Raw genomic sequence first — 20,297 nt, 5'->3', positions numbered from 1 at the left:
GCGCGGGGGGCGCGGCCCCATCCGGGTCCCGGCGATGCCGTCGAGGCGCGGCGGGCGGGGCTGGAGCGGGAGACGCGGATCTCCGGCGGCCGGAGCGGGACGGCCCTGCCCGCCCCCCGCGCCCCGCAGCGGCCCGGCCGCCGCTCGCCGTCCCCGGCCCATCGCCCCGCGGCCCCGCGGCTGCGGCATCGCCCGGCCCCGCCCGGGCCGCGGCCTCGCAGGCAAGTGGCGCTTCCCGGGCTGCAGGGAGGGCGGGGAGCGGGGTCCCTGGGCCGGCCCCGGCGGGCCCCGGGGACGCGTGGGGAACGCGGAGAGGCCGGGGGGGGGCAGCTCCGGAGAGCCGCGGGGCGTGAGGGGCCCGCGGGGCGTTCCCGGGCGGATCTCCGGCGGTGCGCGTCCTCCCCGTCACGCGTGTTTATCGTCTTTAAGGAGGCTGACAGCTGCGATCGCAGCTCTTCGGGTATCCGCTTTAGGTGCTTCGAGCTCCTAATTCTGCGCTACGTCAGCTAAGCTGCCTTTGCCCCCCAGTCAGTACATTTTTTAAAGCAGACAGGCAAATTCTGCAGTAGAAATGCGTGGGCTGGTATGTGGTTCGTATAATGGGATGTCTGCTGGGCTGCTGGCGTCCACCACTCCATTGGTGATTTGGGCAGTGTTCTCCTGGCATCCCAGTTGACATGGAGGTGCTTATTTTCTGAAGTATGAGAACTATGTTGTCAGAGCTGCGGCACAAGCCTGTTTTGTTACAACCGTAGCTCAATGTGATGGTTGTGGTGTCTTTGCTCAATTAATTCGAAGGCGTTCCTTACAGTCTGCAGGTTAATGCTTATACAGGATTTAGACAGCAGAGAAGTGGAATGCAGTTCCTCGTAGAAGTATACGTCGTTTTGAAGTATTCAAAGGCAATTTGAGAAGTTGTCTTTAAAATGTTAATGCTTTTTTTTTGTCATAAAAGATCTGACTTTCTCAAAGTTTAATTCCATGAGATTTCGCTACCAAGTGTCATTAGTTGTTAATGTAGCAGTTAAACTTAAGAACTTAAATTAGAATCTGTAGTTCTGTTAAAGCTTTATACTTTATGTGGTTTTATTCATGCATCCATAAAACTTGTCACACATTTTATTTCTTAGGAAAGCTAGGGCAAGTTGGAAAAGTTATCAGAATTGAGAAATGTCAACTTAAAGGACTAAATCATGCTATGGTACAGCAACATAAAAACATTGACGTACTTCTCGACGTGTAACTGGTGTATAGACTGTTTCAGAGCAGTCAAAGTTGTATTTTACTTATAAATTTCTATGGTGGTTGAAATATAGTGGGTTTTCTCTTTCATTAATAGTGGTGAAGAGCCATGGAGTTTAGTTTAGCAATTTTTGTTATGAAACTCCTAGTCTGGGACTTTGAAGAATTGCTGTTTGCATTCCTGTAGTTCCGAAATTGGAAGTGCTTGCGGAGCCAGAATATTGTTGATAAATCCTCCACAGGTGTTTGAAATTCAAGTTCCCTGCTACAGCTCAGCAGGTGAAGAGTAGGCTTATAGTGGAGCATATGTTAAGTGAGCATCTGCATTTATCCACCTGTTAGGGTGAAAGATGTCTCTGTTGTACAGGTGTTAAACGAAAAAATAAGCTTGAGGTCTGTGCAGAGGAGAGGGATGAGTCCAAGGGAGGGAATAGCTTTGGGAGCTTGTGAGGCTGGGATGTAATATAGGGTTAGAAATAGCCAAAATGACTAGAGCAGCTCAACTAAGAATAAGTGCTTTTCCAGTAGCTGCTGGTGAATTGTAAATCTGATACTTTTACTGTGACTGTTTAGTAGTGAGATTGGTGGTTTGCATCAACTAGTGTGGATTTCAAAAGTAATTTTTAAAATACAGGTTTATTTTCAAGAATTTACAATTTGTGTTAGACAGTTGCTGGAAAGGGTAACAGAGTCTGGGTTTGTAGCTTATAGCATATTCCTAAGAAAGCAAATTAAGGAGCTAAGTGTCAGAAAAACTATTTGCAACCATCTTTTCTATTATGGGTTTGTGTCAGAAGCATATGGATGCAGGTATATGCCTCTTTCCAGTGTTGTGAGTCCATGAATAGCCTGGTCCATACAAAAGTAAACATAAAAATTATCCATTGTTAATATCCATAAGAGTTTTCCCTCTACAAATATCCTCTACAATTTTCCCTCTATGAAAGCTACAGCAAGAAATCATTCTCAGTATTTTATGTACATGGAGATGTTCTTGTCCATGGGTGATCCTTTATGCTTCCCATGCTTATTTTTCCTTCAAGATAATGTTATTTCTCAGTATCTTTCATGTACCATTTTTTTTTTTTCAAATAACTAAATGGATGCTTACTGTGATTTCAGGATTTTTTTGTTTGGGTTTTCTGTGTTTATCATGAAACATTATTGACTGTGTAATGAAATGAGCTAATGGAACTGGATTGAAATATAATATATTTAGACATGAAAAAGTCCTGATCTGGTATTCATGCATGAGGAATAGCACCCTTGTTATTTTCAGTGTATTTGCATGCTTCAGATGTCAGGGAAAAATCAGTTCAACCATGATGTATATTTAAATAGGTTTGGCAGAAAACATGGTTAGAATATATAATTTTAGCTGAGCACCAATGCTGTAAATAATACAGTTAAAGATATTTCTTAGTTAATTTTCAGTGAAACCTGCTTTCTTAAACCAGGTGTCAGCATATGGCTTCTATTTTTACGGTGTATCAGTTTGTAGAATGCAATGGGAGCACTGAAGATTGCTGTTTAATTCTGGGTGCAGATTAGTGCAGATATGCAAAATCAGAGGAAAGGTGCATTTCCAGTTGCTTGCAGAAGAAGGGAAATTCTCTGTCCAAGAAGTAGGGAAGTTGTTTGTAAATCAGAGTGTTACTCACTGAAGCTGGGTGGGGGAGGCACCCTCTGTCTACATTAGTGGCATTTGTTTGTGCTGGCTTATCCTGGTAAATGGAGCAAAATGGCTTTCATTTGTCTCCACTATCTGAACAAGCAAAAAAGACAAAAGTAGATATCTGCAGTTCTTGAAAGTTGAAAATCTTTTAAATGTCATTTGTGTGGGCTCAGACTTTAGTCCCTGATTTTTATGTTTGATGGAGTGGATTATTGGTTCTGCCTTTTTGGTTTTCAGTAGGAGCTCTTGGTGTTATTCAGTGTAATTTTCTTGTTCGGTGAGGACTGAGTAAACTAAATTTATTATTGTGCCATTAATGTTTTGGAGGTAGTGGTGATGAGGAATTTTCTTACCCCTGCCCTGCTAATTTCATTTCACCTGCATTTGCTTTATTGTAAATGTCCTGGCTTGATTTTTGCTGTGCTGGATGTTCTCCAAGTAAGAGCAGTGGTGCTGCCCTACAAATATTACAGCTCTCTTGCAGCTGAGGAGTGTATAAATAGAAAGACCTGAATGATTGTAAATTTTTGTGCTGATTTTTGCTTCTCAACTTTGAATGTAAAGCAGTACAGAATCTGTTGTGTCTCTGTTTTCTTGGATCTCACTTGAAGCAGCAGACTGTTTGAGCCTGTAGGAAAGATAATTTGTTCTTGAACTGCCCAGTTGTTAAAAAGCTGTTGTCTAAGCCTCGCTGAAACCTACCATATACAAACCTCTCACAAAGTCTTCCAACTAAAGTTTTTCCATATCTTAGTTGTTCATTTTAGCCTAATTTTTCTTCAGTGGGTCGGTATTAGCAATTCTTAAGCAAAATAGATTGGGGCAAAATCTGAATTTTGAGCCACTTAGTCTGCAATATAAAAATCTACCTAAGAAAGTGATGTAATGTATTAGTGGCAAAAGGCTATAACACCAGATGGTTTTTGTGTGCCACTTATCGGGGTTGAGTAGTTTCTGAGTTGGTTTTCAAGAAGTAAGTTATTGCCACGTCTGCGGTCACCATTTATTACCACGGGTCTTCTGGGCAGTTAGGACTTGCTGAAGCGAAGGAGAGATCTTGACTCCATTTCAGAAGGCTGGTTTATTATATTATGATATATATTACATTAAAAAAGACCACACTATAACTATACTACAAAGAACAGAGAGAAAAGAATCATCAGAAGGCCAGACAGGAATAGAAAGGAATGAATAACAAAGTTCTGTGACTCCCAGAGAGTCCGAGAGCTGCTGCCTCCTGGATTGGTCACCAAGTAGAAACATCCCACACTGAGCAATCGAGGAAGCACCTGCTGCATCCCACAGCAGCAGATAACAAACTGTTTACACTTGAAGCTGAGGCCCTCTCAGCTTCTCAGGAGAAGAAAATCCTAGCAAAGGGATTTTCACAAAATATCACAACCACAGTAAGTTAGTTGCTATTATAACTCGGAGAGCTTTTTGTTTCTTTTCCCCTAAGTGATGCGTATTACCGCACACTTGGAGTACGCTGTGATTAAATTCATGCAAGAAAACTGAAGATTCCAAGCTTACAGACAGCGCGTATTTACTTTGCTAAAAGAGTAGCCAACCGTAGTTCTTAACAAACCGTGTTGTTCTCGCAGCAGGGCCCTGGCAGTGTGAAGGATGGAGGCGGAGCAGAGCCGAGCGCAGCCCCCGAGCGAGCCCGGCTGTGGCAGCGCCGCCGGCCGGCCCCTCACCGACAGCGGGCGGCTGCAGCGCTTCCTGTGCTTCGGCTGCGAGGGCGCCGCTTACCACGCCAAGGAGCAGAAGCTGGGCTTTGAACATGCCGAAGCTTTGCTAAGGCTGATTGAAGAGGGCAGAGGCTGCGAAGTTGTTGAAGAAATAAAAGCATTTAGTCAAGAGGGCAGAGCGGCAAAACAGGAGCCCCTGCTCTTTGCCCTCGCAGTTTGCTCGCAGTGCTCCGATGCCAAAACAAAACAAGCGGCGTTTAAAGCTGTCCCCGAGGTGTGTTGCATACCAACCCATCTCTTTACTTTCATCCAGTTTAAAAAAGATCTGAAGGAGGGCATGAAATGTGGCATGTGGGGCCGTGCTCTGAGGAAAGCTGTTGCAGATTGGTACAATGGAAAGAATGGCATGGCTCTTGCTTTAGCAGTTACAAAATATAAGCAAAGAAGTGGTTGGTCTCATAAAGATCTTCTGAGGTTGTCCCACCTAAAACCTGCCAGTGAAGGTAATAAATTTTTATTTACCTGAAAATACTGTGTTTTAAACCTTTTATATTTACTGTGGAAGTATTTTGGATACCCAAGTGCCATTGTAGATGAATTCTTAGTGAGGATATCCTGTAAATTGCATCTTAAAAACGTGGGTGATCATATCAATAGCCAGCCCTGTTTATCTTCAAGGTAAACAGGATTTGTTCCTTCTTTTCTTCCATATGCCAAGAGAAGACAAAATAACTCCCTCATTTTGTTCCTATTTACTTACAAATGATGAAATAACACTTTTTTGTTATGTGGGAAGATCTGTTGACTTCAAATCTTAAAATAATAGAATGGTTTGGGTTGGGAGGGACCATAAAGATGATCCAGTTCCAACCCTCCTACCATGGGCAGGGACACCTTCCACTGGCCCAGGCTGCTCAGAGCTCCATCCAGCCCGGCCTTGAACACTTCCAGGGATGGGGCATCCGCAGCATCTCTGGGCAATGTAGCAAATACATAAAGCTCCTTACTTCTAAGGAGATGAATACAGTAATTAAAATTACTGCTCTGAATTGTGTGTGGCTGACCTTTTCAGTAGGTGTTTGGCAGGTCTGAGAATGAAACCTGCTAATTCATTTGCATGCTAGAATGATAAATTCCAGTATATAGATGGTAATCCTGCTTGAGAAATGGTTTTCTTTTTCATCAGGAATTGCTATAGTCACTAAGTATATTACCAAGGGGTGGAAAGATGTCCAAGAAGCTTATAAAGAGAAAGCAGTTTCTGCTGAGACTGAAAAACTCTTGAAGTATCTGGAGGCTGTGGAGAAAGTAAAACGCACAAAAGATGAATTGGAAGTTATTCATTTGATAGAGGAGTATGGTCTAGTTAGAGAGCATCTCCTGACAAACCATCTGAAATCTAAAGAGGTAGGTAAACTTCCTTAGTCAAATTCTCCATAGAACTGTGAATTCTCTGCAGTGAGTAATGCTGTTCAGAGTCTTAAGTCCAGATTTCTTTTCAAAATAGCCCTTAGACTCTTTTTCAAATTGTTTACCCAAATAGTTAATTTAAAATAATGAAGATCTTAATATAATTTGTACCTTTATTTTAAAATACACTTATTCAATGTGCAGATAACAGTTCTCGTACTTTGAGAATCTCATCTTTCTGTGTTTCCCTTCTCTTTCATCATAGGTTTGGAAGGCATTACTCAAGGAGATGCCTATTTCTGTACTGTTGAGAAATTTAGGAAAGCTGGCAGCAAATTCAGTGCTTGAGCCACGAGGTTCAGAAGTGGCAATAGTATGTGAAAAACTGAGAAATGAGAAACTGCTAAAAAAGGTGAGAACTTCATAATCAGTGCCAGCCTCTGTGGATTTTAATTTTTAATGTTTGGTGTATTCTATTTAAAAACTGCAGGTTATTGTCTGCAACTTTATTTTAAAACTTCTGTTTATAATTTCTCATTTGATTCCCCGCCTGCTTTCTGAAATATTCTGATAAAATGAGTGTACTGGCAGCTATTGGATCTTCTCTGAAATGAGGGCTGTGGCAAGCTTTGCTAGTTGGGTTCATCAATTTTTTCTGAGTCTTACAATTTTTAAGTGAATTAAGAAAATAGCATAGCAGCTGAGGGGAAAAACAAGATGGGCAAGGAGACTTTCCTCTTTTCTGATTGCTTTATTGTCCACCAAAGTGGGAGGAAAGTAAGAGGGAAAAGAGGGTTTCACAAAGCGAGAAGAAAATTTTCAGGGATTTAGTCAAAGGGAGAGAGGGCGAGTGTCTTGAGCAGCAGGTTTGTGAGCTGGGAAGATGAAAATCAGGACACTGAAATTCTTCAGCACCAGAGCTGAATTGAGCACAGCAACAAAAGTCCTTTTTTTCCTCATCCTATTGCAATTCCTTTTCTCTGGTTCCTTCCTAGAGAAGGGAGAGCAAAGATCATGGTGCAATACCTTGCTGGAAGATAGACCATGCACAGGCATTCAGATTTACTCAGTTTTGATGCTGGCAGTGGTTAAGGACTGAAACACCCCTTTTGGATAAAGATAATAAAATGTTGATATAGTTATATAAGTTAAGTTCATATATGGAAACCAAATAAAAATTTGAGTGTTTTATAGCATGAGGAAAATGAATGCTATGTTCCAAAAATAATTTATTGTCCAGTGTTAGTGTATCTTGTATAAAGCTAATTCTGAGTTGGTTCTTTACCTTGCTCAGCTCCTTTCTCTTCTGCTGGGCAGGGACTTTCTTTTACTGTAAGCCTGTGATGGAAAATAGCCCTGGACAATCACAGAGCTACAAAATTTTACCAGAATCTGGTGATGGCATCCCATTTGGTGTTAATGAGAGGATTCTTGAGAGGGAGTGAGGTCCATTATCAGTTCATCCAACAGCTGTGTAAAGACTGCATGAAGTCTTTAGATTTCACAAATTTAAAGTAACCATATACTAAACTTGAGATATTTTTGTAGTAGGAACTTATTTTCATGTTTAGTTTGTTACTTTTTTTAAGGAGGTTAAATTTTCATGTCCTTGTTTTTGATTCTGCCTGTAGGGTAGAATACATCCCTTCCATATTTTGGTTGCATTAGAAACCTATAAGGCTGGACATGGAAACAGAGGGAAGCTTTGGTGGCGTCCTGATGAAGACATTTTAGAAGCTTTAGATGCTTCATTTTACAAAGCTTTCAAGGTAATAATAGTTCTCCAATTTGTTAAGCTTTCTAAGAGTTCTGTGTTTTCTGAAAGCTTATCAAGAACAGTTCCTGGGATGGATAACAATTCTGAAACTTTGGCAACAGCACTGTCCTGATGTTACCCAGAAAGAGGAAAGAATGCCCTCTTTAGGAGTGAAAACAGAAGAAGAAATTAATATATAAATTATGTGTACCCATTATATTTTTGTCTTTTATTGTTTCAGACAGTGGAACCAACAGGAAAGCGCATTGTAATTGCAGTTGATGTTAGTGCGTCAATGACACAAAAGGTTTTGGGCAGTGTGCTCAGTGCCAGCACAGTTGCAGCAGTAATGTGTATGGTGAGGCTTTCAATTTCTTTTATTTATAACTGTTTTCAGCTTGAATTGCTTTTTCGATAGAAGGATACTCTGAAGCTGGTTAGAAATCAAGAGGAAATTCACATATAATATTTTTTGGGTACAGAAGGTGTGACCTTAGTCATTGCTGAAAGCTACTAGCAACCATATTCAGAAACATCAGTTTGAAGAAGTTGCTGTCTGTCGGAGATCAAAGTGGTCAGGGCAGCTTTTTCACTTATCTTAGCCATAATAAAATGGTTTACTATAAGTAAAAAGTGCTAACTTTATCTTACACATTTTAATTTTTTCAGAAGCATTCACAGGAATATACAGATTAGATTAAGAAATATTGGGATAGTTCTTATGTCTGTTTGAGTTGTTGATGTGGCCTTTATTCACAACTGCTTTCTCTTCAGTTTAATATTCGAAAGCTTCTTGTGTTGTATTCTTTTATTGCAGAGGAATTGAACTTTTGTTGGCCCTTAGAAACGGTCAAGGTTTTATGTCAGAGGGGAGGGAAGAAAATGGAAGTATGTTTAGTTACAGTAATTAGAGCAGTTGTTCAGCTCTTTTTTGCAGTGTTTGTTGGCAGTAATATGACAGAATATTCAAAGTGTGGAGTGAACCATTACTGTTTATGAGCAGCCATGATGACTTAAATACAAGAGCATTTGTCATGCTATGTGGTAGGGAATGGCTCCGTTCAGACATGAAAAATTCAGAGTAATGTAACTGAGTTATTTTCACTCTTCTCACTCTTCCTCAGGTTGTGGCTCGGACTGAGAAGGATTCCCAAATTGTTGCCTTTTCACATGAAATGGTCCCGTGTCCAGTGACGGCTGACATGACCTTACCTCAAGTTTTAGTGAAAATGTATGAAGTATGTAAAAAAAAAAAAGTCTCAGCAGTTACATTGTATTTTCTTTGTAATCAATGCCACTACCTTGTTTAATCTGTATAGCTCTAGTACAAGATTGGATTTTTTTGGGTGCATTTTATTTAGAGAAAGCCCAGCAAACCTCGTTATTTCATTTGCTGGATATTAAACATTGCAATTTAGAATGTCAGTGCTGCGTCACAATGAGTTTGTTTGAAAAGAATACTTTAAAAAGTTCAAACAAAAAAAAATTCTGGACAAACTGAGATAAAATTAACCAGTTCAACAAAAAAGCCTCATTGTGTAGTAACACATGTTAAAACATGAAGCTTACATCAAAAGGAATTTTTCCATTATTTGTTAATTTCTGTATTAATGTGTTCCATGTATATTTTTTCTTTCTCGATAAGATTCCAGTGGGTACCACTGATTGTTCCCTTCCAATGATATGGGCTCAAAAAACTCAGACAGCTGCTGATGTCTTCATTGTGTTTACTGATAACGAGACCTTTGCTGGGAATACTCCTCCTGCAATGGCCCTTAGAGAGTACAGAGAGGTAAATATGCTTCTGACTATTTATGATTAATAAATACTGTGCAAAGTAAGTACCAGCTCTAAAAATCTTTTAGAGATTGGACTGGTTGTGGCTTTCTTCAGTAAATAATTATATATTGTTAAAAACTTGTCAATCCTGCAGTTAGGCAGAATTAGTGCACATATTGCACTAATTGTGCATATTTCAAACCACAGAATTGCTAAAAGGATTTGTAATTAGACTGCCCTGCTTGGTGTGCTCCAATGTTCATGAAATTTTGTTACTCAGGGATTTTGTTACTGCATGAATTTCTACATCCTATATATAATTGATGGAATAAGTTTTTGTAGTTGTTAGAGAATGATTGATTGATTGACTCTCACAACTCAATTCAGCTTTGATGTCTGCAGTAGATGTCAAAATGTTTCAATGAAGTCATGAAGACAGGTGTCGAGAGGATAAGGTGACAGTATCTTGTGAAGAAAGCCTATTGTGTTTTAAAGGGACTGCTCTAATCTGTACAGCTTCATAATATTACAGTAGAACAGAGAAAAATACCTTCTCCAAGCACATTGCTTATTTATTCAGCTAACAATCCTTTATGCTTTAAATAAACTATTTTTTAAACTACCAAAAATATGTTTGTCAGGCACGGGTGTATGGACTTTAATCATGACATAGTTTCCACCCTGTTGAGATGAATACCAAAAGTCTTTAATTTGGTTTCCTTGGTTGAGGTTAGCTGCCATTGCAGGGCTGACAGGCATCCTGCAGTTCTGATTCTGGCGTCCCTTGTTTCTGTCAGTACAACTCTTCAGACAGTGGCTTATGCAAGCGAGATTTGGCCCTCTGGCATATTTAAGTTACTGCATATGTGCACAGGTTTTGCTCTAGATGCGTTTTCTGATATTTTTTGCTCTCCTTCCTGTAGAAAATGGGTATTCCTGCCAAGCTGGTTGTTTGTGGAATGACCTCCCACGGTTTTACGATCGCGGACCCGGATGACAGAGGCATGTTGGATATCTGCGGCTTCGACACAGGAGCTTTGGATGTCATTCGAAACTTCACTTTGGATCTGATTTAAGTTTTTTAGGCATCTGCTCTTCCCAGTGGGTCCATTGGTAGCAACAGACTTCACTCTGGGAACTCCCAGCCAAATATACTTTATTAGCTCATGGCATATTGTATACATATCAGAATGTTACGGGAGGTGGTGGCACTTCAAGCATCTCTGACTAGAGCTTCTCACTAAGGTGTTTGTAAGGTTGAACAGAACTTCAGAACAGTCTCATGCAAATCTGAGAGAGAAACTCAGTGCTGGCATCTCTGGTGTCAAGCTAACTGTCAGTAGCCAGTGGTCCCCCTGCTATTGGAGGTGGCAGCCACGTGTCACCGCTGTCACCCTGGGACTTGGCGCCATGCAGCAGCACGCTGTGCATTTGGACACTCCTGGTAATGGCTGGCAGTGCAGTCACATTGCCATTCAGAGCCCTGCAGCACAGCTGCAGCCCTGCTCCATGCTCCTTCAGAAAGGCATCTCCACTCCTCAGCCACCTTCCTTGGATCCAGCACGCTCCTTTTCCCAAGGCGGTTGGTTTCTTCCTATACACACACTCAAAACTCTACTTGGACTTCATTCCCTGACCAGCCTGGGCTCTGTGTGAGCTGGAGCTCCAAAGAGCATCATCCCTTGTGTGATAAGCACAGGAACTGTGCTCTGAGGCCTGTGAGCCAGCACCAGCCACTCTGGATCTGTCCCGGGGTAAACAGGACCCCCGTTGTGATGGGATGACGGCAGGACCGCAGTGTACTTTACAAACCCTTGGTCCCCGAGCTTCACCAAAGTCTTCCTGGCTAGCCTGGCCTGCAGCACGTGAATCACCCCATCCCTGTTGTCCTCAAGCTCCACAGCATCCACTGCCTTGAGGAGAAGGGTGGTTTTGCCTGGGCCCAAGGAAGACACCACCACAGCAAACTCTTTGTGTCAGCATGCCGGACCCTGCTCTCACTCTCCACCAGTGCTGGAGTCAGCCCAGACACCATCTTGGCCACATCCAGCTCCTCCGAAGGGTAAGTGAAGAGGGCCACAGTGTTGTCCAGCTCCTCGTGGACTTTGGAGTGCCTCTGCTGCAGGTACCCCTGCTGCAGCAGCAGACCCAGCACCTGCTGAGGATGTGCTGCCTTCGTCAGCCCCAGGAGCAGGGTTGTACTGCAGGATGGCCAGCTTCCTGTCCCCCAGGACTTCAGCTGCAGCAGAGACCAGCAGTGCCAGAAAGCAAGTGGGTCACCTTCAGAGCCCTGAGCACCACTTGGGAGTCATCGAGGAGGCTGAGGAGGCCAGACCTTGGCCTTTTAGGACTGAGAAAGTCCCTTGCAAACAATCCTGAATGAAGAGGGGTCCAGGAAGGCTGGACATTCTTCAAGGATTCTAAAGATGGAGGAACAGGCTGTCCCGTGTGCTGAAAGATGAGCCAGTGGGGAAGCAGACTGGCCTAGTTGAACAGGGAGCTGTCACTGGAACTCAGGGAAAAAAGGCCTTTGGAAGAAGGGGCAGGATACTCTTGAGGGCTACAAGGATGTTGTTAGGTTATGCAGGAAGGTTAGAAAAGTGAAACCCCAACTAGAAGTTAATTTGGCCGCTGCCGAAATAGATAACAAAAGGTGTTTTTACAAATATATCAGTAACAAAAGGAGAGCCAAGGAGAGAATCTCCACTCTTTATTGCATGTGAGGGGTCATTGCCACAAAGGATGGGAAAAAGGCTGAGGTACTTGATGCTTTCTTTGCCTCAGTCTTTAATAGTCAGACCAGCTGTCCTTGGGAAGACAGAGACAAGGAACAAATCAGGTCCCTGTAATTCAGGAGGAAACAGTGACCTACTCCTCCACTTTAATGTTGAAAGGTCCCTGGGGTCTGATGGAATCCGCCCAAGCTGCTCTCCACCGTTTATCATCAATCCTGGCTAACCAGGGAGGTCTCAAGATGACTGGAGGTTGGCCAGCGTGGCACCCATTGAGCAGAAGGGCCGGAAGGAGGATCCTGTCAGCCTGACCTCAGTGCCAGGGAGGGTTATGGAACAGATCATCTGGGTCACACAGCACATGCAGGACAGCCAGGGATCAGGCCCAGCCAGCATGGCTTTATGAAAGGCAGGTTCTGCCTGAACAACCTGATCTTCTACTGTGGATGGTGGCCTCCCTAGTGGATGAGGTAGAGGCTGTGGATGTGGTCTACCTGGGCTTAGCAAAGCCTTGGACACTGTTTCTCTGCTGTCAGAGAAGATAGGAGCCTGTGGCTTGGGCAGGTGCACTGTTTGCTGGCTAAAACTGGCTGGATGGCTGGGCACAGAGAGGGGTGGTGACTGAGTCACATCCTGCTGCTGGCTGGTCACCAGTGGTGCTCTGCAGGGCTCACTGCTGGGGCTGGTCCTGTTCAGTATCTTTATGGCTGATTTGGACAAGGGGATCGAGGGCACCCCCAGCCAGTTTGCAGATGACACCAGGCTGAGGTGATCTGCTGGAGGGCAGGAAGGCTCTGCAGAGGGATCTGGACAGGCTGGGTCCATGGATTGAGGCCAAGTGCTGGGTCCTGCCTTTGGCTTACAACAATCCCAGTAATGCTCCAGGTTGGGGCAGAGTGGCTGGAAAGCTGCCCCGTGGAAAAGGACCTGGGGATACTCGTCAAGAGCGGGTGAACAAGAGCCAGCTGTGCCCAGGTGGGCAGGAAGGCCAAAGACACTCTGGCTTGGATCAGGAAGAGTGGCAGCAGGACCAGGGAAGGGGTTTGTTCCTCTTTACTTGGCACCAGTGAGGCTGAACCTCAAATCCTGTTTGCAGCCAGGAATTGGAGCCGGCTGCCCAGGGAGGTGGTGGAATCATCATCCCAGGAGGTGTTCCAAAAGCACGTGCATCTGGTGCTTAGGGACATGGCTCAGTGCTGGACCTGGCTGTGTTGGGTTGATGGTTGGACTTGATCTTAAGAGCTCTTTTCCAACCCTCACGACTTTGTGATTTTTATTAACTTTTTGTGAAGGGAAAAGAAGAAAAGCAGATGAGGAATCTCTTTTTTTCTTTTTCCTGTTGCACACAATTTAGAATAACAGTGAGAAGTTTGCTAAAAGTGGTTACAGGGTTACATAGTATATAATTTAATTTCATTTATAGTAGACGATAAATGTGGAGAGATTTTTAATTTCCCCCATTGCTGTGGAATGCTTATTTGCAAGAATAAATTCATTAATTACTTTTAGAATGGAGCTGGAAACAAATGGGCTTAGTATTTTTAATAATGGCAGTTTACCAGCAGCTTCATTGAGAAGGAATTTTCTTTGGGCTTTTTTAAATCTTTGTATTTTAAGTGTTAGTAATGTTCAATGGTTTCCATGGCTATGGTTAAAATCTGCAAAAGAAGTTTTTTCTGGTATGTATTGAGACCATGTGACTGTGATACAGTGTAAAAGTTACCCAGGGACATTTTATACTGCTAAAACTGAAAGTGCAAGAGCTCGTGCTAATCTTTTTCTCTCTGGATTATCATCTGCGTTTTCAGGAGGAAATATCTCTTTAGGTAAATTGAGGGGCAGTTTCTGCACAATACTGTTTCAGAAGCACTAGTTTAGAATTAAAAATGCTGTACAGGAAGTTCTAAAAACTGTTTTTAGTAGAAAAAGACCTTGGAAATGACTGGGATGTCACATTCAGTCCTTGTCACAACTTCAAGAAGCATCAGCACACCTTCAGTGAGCAGGATTAACAAGTGCATGTGTCTTGGCCTACTCAGCAAAGCTGAGTGGGAGCAACCAGAAACAAAAAGCTACTTTTTTTTTTTTTTTTTTCAAAAGAATGTATTCAATGACTCAGAAACAATCTTCCTAACAGGAGAGTATTTCATTTTTTAAAATCTTTTTGTAGATTAGTGTTACTTCTGATTTCATAAATTAATTCAAGCTAACATATTTCAAAACTACCTCCAGTTTATAGCGACCAATTCTTAAAAACTTTTATGAACTGTACAGTTGCCTCCTTCATGTTCACAAAATCTTGTTTAGGAAGCGATTGAAACTGGATTCTTTATTTTTAATTTTTTATTTTTAGTCTGATAGTAAGAGTGTGACAAGGAGAAAGCCAGTGAGTATTCTACCACTTTGGAACAGAAATTGATAGCAATTCGTGTGTATATGTATTTAATTCTGTGTTTTCTATATGTGTGTATAGGGGGAAGTTAAAAGATCTCTTTAGTAGATAAGTCTTACAAGATTTGAAAGGTTTTTTAGTGATGCTTTTACAACTTCCTCTAAAACATACATATTGCAGCCTCTTTTATGCTAATGCAGACTGTTTTAAACAGTGAATTTGATGTTCATTTGAAAATAATTATGATTTATAAAAATATCATGTTTACCCATAGTGGTAAATGACACATAAAACCATATTTTTCTGCCTCAAACCCAAGCTTTTAAATGTAAAATTGAAGTTCCTACTATACTTTTGGTACTTGTAACGCTTTTCATTATGCCTCATTCCTATTGATGATAAATTCAAAGCTTGCATTGTGTAGCCAGGATATCTCATTTGGTGCTAAAATAGGATGTTACATGTTACTGAAGGTATTCTGCTACTTCCTTACACTCTCCCTTGATGCATAATGGATCCAGTGAGGGAAGCCTTTCCTGACACAAAGCAGGGCCACCAGAGCTGCTGGGTAGAGCGTTGCCTTTCAGCCAGCATGAATGTAAATCGCTCCTGAGTTCTCACTGCTCTCACAGAGCAGCTCTGACAGAATGCTTGGGGACACAGGACTGCCACCAGCTCCTCAGGTGAGTTCAGAACAAGCCAAGCGTTCCTACAGAAGCTAAGACACAGCACTTTGGGGTTTGCAAAAAGAAAACCAGCCATTTCCCATGAAAAATTGCATATCATTTTTAGCATCTAAACAAAACACCGTGAATATGGGGAGTAAACTCATTTGCTCAATACATGTTAATAATTATCTCCAGTAAATGCACTGGTGTGTTGGGATTTGGTTTGGTAGTGATGCATTTTAAATGACACAATAGTCAAACATCTGATAGGGTGTTTCCTTCTAAGCTAGAGATGTCAAAATAACTGATAGATGAGTATCTTTTGCAAGTACTTTTTCTTATTTGCAGTAGTATTTGTGAAGTAATAGGAGATATTTTGGACTAAATATAAAACGAAAACTTAAAACAGGTGTTTCAAGTAACTTTCAAGTAAATTTATTGCAAATAAAAATTAGAGTAGTTACTAACAGAGTGTACGGTTATAGTGGTGTTGCATCTTTGGAAGCAGTCCAGTTTAAAATGCAGTTCCTTGAACTAGAGTGTGGAGGTAAAGATGAACTTTTCAGTAGGAGTGATAGCAATTGTAGATCCCTGTATCTGTTGACACTGGGTAGCTGTGACCCATGATAAAAGGTAGTCATCCCTGCTGGGGTACAGAACATGCTCCTAAACATTTATAGTAACTCTGGACTAAAAGCCTGGTCAGTGGTTTATGTGATGTAAAACCAGCACTGATCAGAGCACATTGCCATCTGCTCCTCCTTCAGGATTTGCACAGAAAGGGGAAACTGAAGTAAATGCTGACAGCTGAAATTTTGTAGTATGTGGCCCTTTCTTTCTGGGAGTTTCTTTCTGGTTTTGCTATTCTCTTCTATTAAGGGGCATAGAAGAATGATGCTGCATATTCCTTGTCCATAGACTGGATCTTTTTCATCTGCCCATACACTGAATTTTAGGGGGCAGCATGACTCACTTGCCCTAACAAGCATTTGGCCCGTTTCTAGTCTTGAGTTATTTAACTGATAATTTCCAAAACAATTCTAGACACCTGAAGAGGAAATAATTACTGTAATGCTTGAAAAATAATAAAGAAGTGAGCTAAGACAAAATTGATAAGCTAAGCATCAGTTCAGTGTACAATAAACAAGCTACTCTTTCACCAAAAAGGAGACTTTCAAATTAGTAGTGGTCATTGCATTGGAGGAACACTGACTGGAAAAGCAGCAAAGGGGCTATAATTGTGCACTGCAGTTAATCAATAAACATTGAGCAGGGACAAGTTTAAAGCTAGTTAATTTTATTCAAAATGCTGAATGAAAAAAGGTCTAAATGCAGAGTGCAACTGTAGACCAGGCAAATGCAGGTTTCCTGACAGCCAACAGTTACCTGCTTTCAGTTTGTCTGCCATTTCTCTGTGACCCCCTTGGCAATTCTGGAGCATTAGACTATTGTGTCTAACACTGTGATGTTCAGGCACTTCAGCTTTAAGAAAGAAGAAAAGCATGTTGTGGTTGGAAGCACAGCAGAAGTGAAACATTCTCCTGTGAGGAATGAACATCCAAGGTCAGTTTTTTTTGTCAGGGACACAAAGACGTGGAGAGGGCAGGAGGCTCTCGAGTTTTTAAAAATAATGCAGTGAGCACATCAGCTTTGAGTAATCAATTCAATAATGACAGTAATAATTTAGCCAAGAAATAGAATTTCATGTCAGGAATTTTAGACCTGGAGCAAGGAGTAGGAGAGTTTGAGGTGCTTGTAGAATTAGATCACAGTCCTCTGTGTTTCAAAAAAGAGAAGTCTAAAGGTAGGTGTAGTTCTGAGGTCAGCAGGGCCAGTCTAAATGCCCACTGTGTGAGGGCTACTAATAACTGACACTAAAAGACCTTGCTCCTTAAAACCACTGTTAAACCTGTTTGTCAAACACAAGTCTTACGGAGGTTTATGTTGCTTTTTCACATTGCTGTTGTTAACTGATGCCCATAAACGGGCATGCCTTTAAAAGGCTGTTCAACAATGTACATGTTCTTGGCTTAAAAACACACCAGCAGTTTGGGAAATATATTTTTAATAATAGCTCTGACTGTAAAAACACTAGGAAAATATCTGTCTGCATTGCAAATACTGCCTAACCCTGTCCTGAGCTCACAGGCACCATAACAGAAGCTTTCGTTTTGGTGCCATTTGTTTTGTTTCTTCTTTTGCTGTCCCCTTTTCTCTGTTAGGGTTGAGTTTTTTTCTCCTTTTCCATCTTGTCACCTCAGGCCTATACTTGAATCTTTTTTCACAAGCTCTCATCCATTCCTTTTTTCTTTTACTTTTTGCCTCTATTCCTCTGCCTTCTTGCTGTCACTGAGTGTGCTCGCTTAGCTCCCTGCACCAGAACTGATGGCATAGTATTTAATGTTTCTAATAATTAATAATTTTTTCTGTTCTTTAATTATAGAAATCTCTTACAAAACATCTAATTTGTTGTATCTGTCATATTTTTGGTAAAACTCTGTGTAAAAATCAGTTACAAAAGTATACTTTATTTATTACAAAAATCCAGCATCTGCCTGTGAATGGCTTTATTTGAAAAAAGTAACTATTACAATTGGCTTTTCAAATGTACAGCTTTTTTCTAGAATTAGTTCAATGATTTGAAACTTTTCCTTCTTTTAAACAGCATCAAGCTGCTGTCATGCAGAATTAGGAAAACATTTAAATTAATATTCAGGATAAACAGGCAGTTTCTTTGCAATATTGACTAGAGAAAGTCTTCAAAGAATAGCCTAGAGAAGTAAATCTAAGTAAAGAATAATTTGTCTTTCTTCTGCTTTTCATCTTTTTATTTAGTTTCTATGAAATTCCACCAGTTTCTAGGTTTATCTTGCTGTCTGCAGTGGTTTGCAGTGCAGAGGTATGCTGCTGTAAGCAGCTGTTCTGGTGACTTTCTTGCTGGAATGGTAGAGATTTCATCTTGCCGTGACACTGTGGGGTGTGCAAATGGCTGAGCAAGAGTTCTGGAGAAAAGGTGAAACACTGACCAGGACAGTGTTTCATGGATGTGCTGCCCTGATGGAAATCATAAAAGATAAGCTAATTTCAGCAGAGGGTCTGGTGTCTTTAAATATGTGTGCTTACATATCTGGATTTATGATTCTGATACTGCAAAGCGTGGGGTTTTTAGCTATTTCTGCATTCTGAATTTAAGTTTAAATATTTATATATTTGCATATATATGTGGTATGTTGAGAACTTTTACAAATGCTTCATTAACAAATAATGAATATAAGTAGCTGTTTTTCTAATGTTACCAGCTTAAGAGTTGAGCACAACTAGTTACAAATGAAATGTCTTTTCATTCTCCTGTAAAAGTGTAGTTCTACTCTTTAAAAAAGCAACACATGGGCACATCGACAGCTCTATGTGCTTCATTAAATAATTCAGTTTGCTTCCAGCTTCTTCTGCTTTTTAGAAGCTTGGGATTTAAAATGGATGAGCAGGTATCCAGATCTTCTAGTGGAGAAATTTCAATATTTAGATCCCAGGACAAGCATATTTTAAGACAAACAGCTTTGTCCTGGAGACAATGCTGGGGAAAAAAATTTTAACAAAGGAAAATTTTAATGACTGTTCTTGAGGTTCTTCATTTTGGTTGCTTTGTTTTGGTTTTTTTTCCCCTAGATTAGAACTACACTTTAACTGCCATATCAGGTTTAATTTACTTAAGCATAACATGGCCTTGTGCCATCCAGTAACGAAGGCACTGTCTTGCTGCTACTTTCTGTGAAATTGTACACAATGAATAAAACTGTTTGGATGGGGAGCCTTAATATGGTTAAAAAGAAACATAATTAACCCTTTGGGTGCCTTAAGCTCGATCCTTTTTAACGATGGGGCACTCACTTGCATCTGCAGGCACACAGCTTGTTTCAACGGCTGCAAGAGAATTGCCTTAAGTGACAATGCCCTGGGATTTCCAGAACTTGGAACTCAAAGGGTTATTTTAGACTACTGGTTAAAAAAATGAGCCTCTAAACAGGGAACAAAATGAAAAAGTCTTTGAAAAATTCCTTTGAAAAATTCCTTTGCATACTATTGTTATTATTTTTACGTGATGGGTTTATCGGCTTTGGGGACAAAATTGTTGTTAAGCTTCTGGTAAAAACATCACTGGCTGAAGAATTCTACACAGAGAAAAAGAATACTTGGTATTCTTACATGACTGTATGTGCAAAATAAATTGCTTTATTAAGTGTAAATTCAGAGAGAGATGCACATCTGTGTGTTTACCGTGATGACTGTGTCCTAGCAGCACCCAGCAAAATGCAATAATTCAAATGAAACAAGGTCAGTGCGAATTAGCTGATTACATATCAAAGATGCACAGTGCAGGCAACTGTATACTAAAGACTTTCTACAAATGATGCAGTTTAAACTCAGTTCAAACCTGCATCACAAAAATGAAGCTGTCGAGTTTAAGTGATGCTCTTGCCGTCCTAGTTAGCTGGAATTAAAGATTGATGGTTTTTTTCCCTTAAAGGAAAAAGTAGTTTAGGTACATGCAGTGCTGAAAGCAATGGAAATAACAGGATTCTTAATGGACAAAAAGTAAGTAAAAAATTAATTGACTAATGTTTTTATTCTAATATGTGCACCTTTAGTTGTGTAATGGTCCCTTTAACTGAAGAATGGGATATGATTTTCTACTTGCATATGAAATTCTTTGAAATAACCAAGAGTCTTGGCATCGCCTGGTCTGGCTTTGGATGTACATTGTACTGAAACTATGGAATTTTAGTCATTTCTTTTAGACATTTAACTGAAAGTTAAAATGGCTAGTAAACTGCATTCTGACTGTAGAATTTTAAGTACTAAATAAATAAACTCTATGCATATTAGACCTGCTTCACTTGCTCTTATGTTTCATGCTGTTGTTGGATCAGTTGTACCACAGTGCAGTGGAT

The 20,297-nt window shown here is 41.0% G+C and overlaps 1 protein-coding gene across 4 annotated transcripts; it reads left to right on the top strand.

The window, feature by feature from the left end:
• The first annotated feature begins 50 nt into the window (after positions 1 to 50).
• On the top strand, positions 51 to 20,233 carry RO60 (Ro60, Y RNA binding protein). Of its 4 annotated transcripts, none has more exons than XR_005257754.1 (9): positions 51 to 221; positions 4,522 to 5,114; positions 5,798 to 6,018; positions 6,287 to 6,433; positions 7,653 to 7,790; positions 8,019 to 8,135; positions 8,902 to 9,008; positions 9,423 to 9,569; positions 10,480 to 10,616. XR_005257754.1 is itself a non-coding variant. In XM_038144078.1 (9 exons), the coding sequence occupies exons 2-9, from the start codon at positions 4,544 to 4,546 to the stop codon at positions 10,630 to 10,632; spliced, it is 1,608 nt and encodes a 535-aa protein (XP_038000006.1). In that variant the 5' UTR covers positions 54 to 221; positions 4,522 to 4,543; the 3' UTR covers positions 10,633 to 20,233. The 4 variants fall into 4 exon arrangements, 3 of the variants coding, with proteins under 3 accessions (XP_038000006.1, XP_038000007.1, XP_038000008.1); XM_038144078.1 differs by having other exon boundaries at positions 54 to 221; positions 8,902 to 9,015; positions 10,480 to 20,233; XM_038144079.1 differs by having other exon boundaries at positions 139 to 221; positions 4,525 to 5,114; positions 8,902 to 9,015; positions 10,480 to 20,233.
• The last annotated feature ends 64 nt before the right edge of the window (positions 20,234 to 20,297 follow it).

Source organism: Motacilla alba, chromosome 8 (assembly GCF_015832195.1).
Source record: "Motacilla alba alba isolate MOTALB_02 chromosome 8, Motacilla_alba_V1.0_pri, whole genome shotgun sequence".
NCBI lineage: Eukaryota > Metazoa > Chordata > Aves > Passeriformes > Motacillidae > Motacilla > Motacilla alba.
Note: the sequence above shows the minus strand (reverse complement) of the source record. Positions and strands in the feature narration are given on the sequence as shown.

What these genes read in the sequence shown, in the direction of transcription:
- RO60 (XM_038144078.1), top strand. Translation starts at nt 4,544, where the DNA reads ATGGAGGCGGAGCAGAGCCGAGCGCAGCCCCCGAGCGAGCCCGGCTGT. An exon ending in CCTAAAACCTGCCAGTGAAG is followed by an intron (nt 5,115 to 5,797) that starts GTAATAAATTTT and finishes CTTTTTCATCAG; the next exon opens with GAATTGCTATAGTCACTAAG. An exon ending in ATGAGAAACTGCTAAAAAAG is followed by an intron (nt 6,434 to 7,652) that starts GTGAGAACTTCA and finishes TTCTGCCTGTAG; the next exon opens with GGTAGAATACATCCCTTCCA.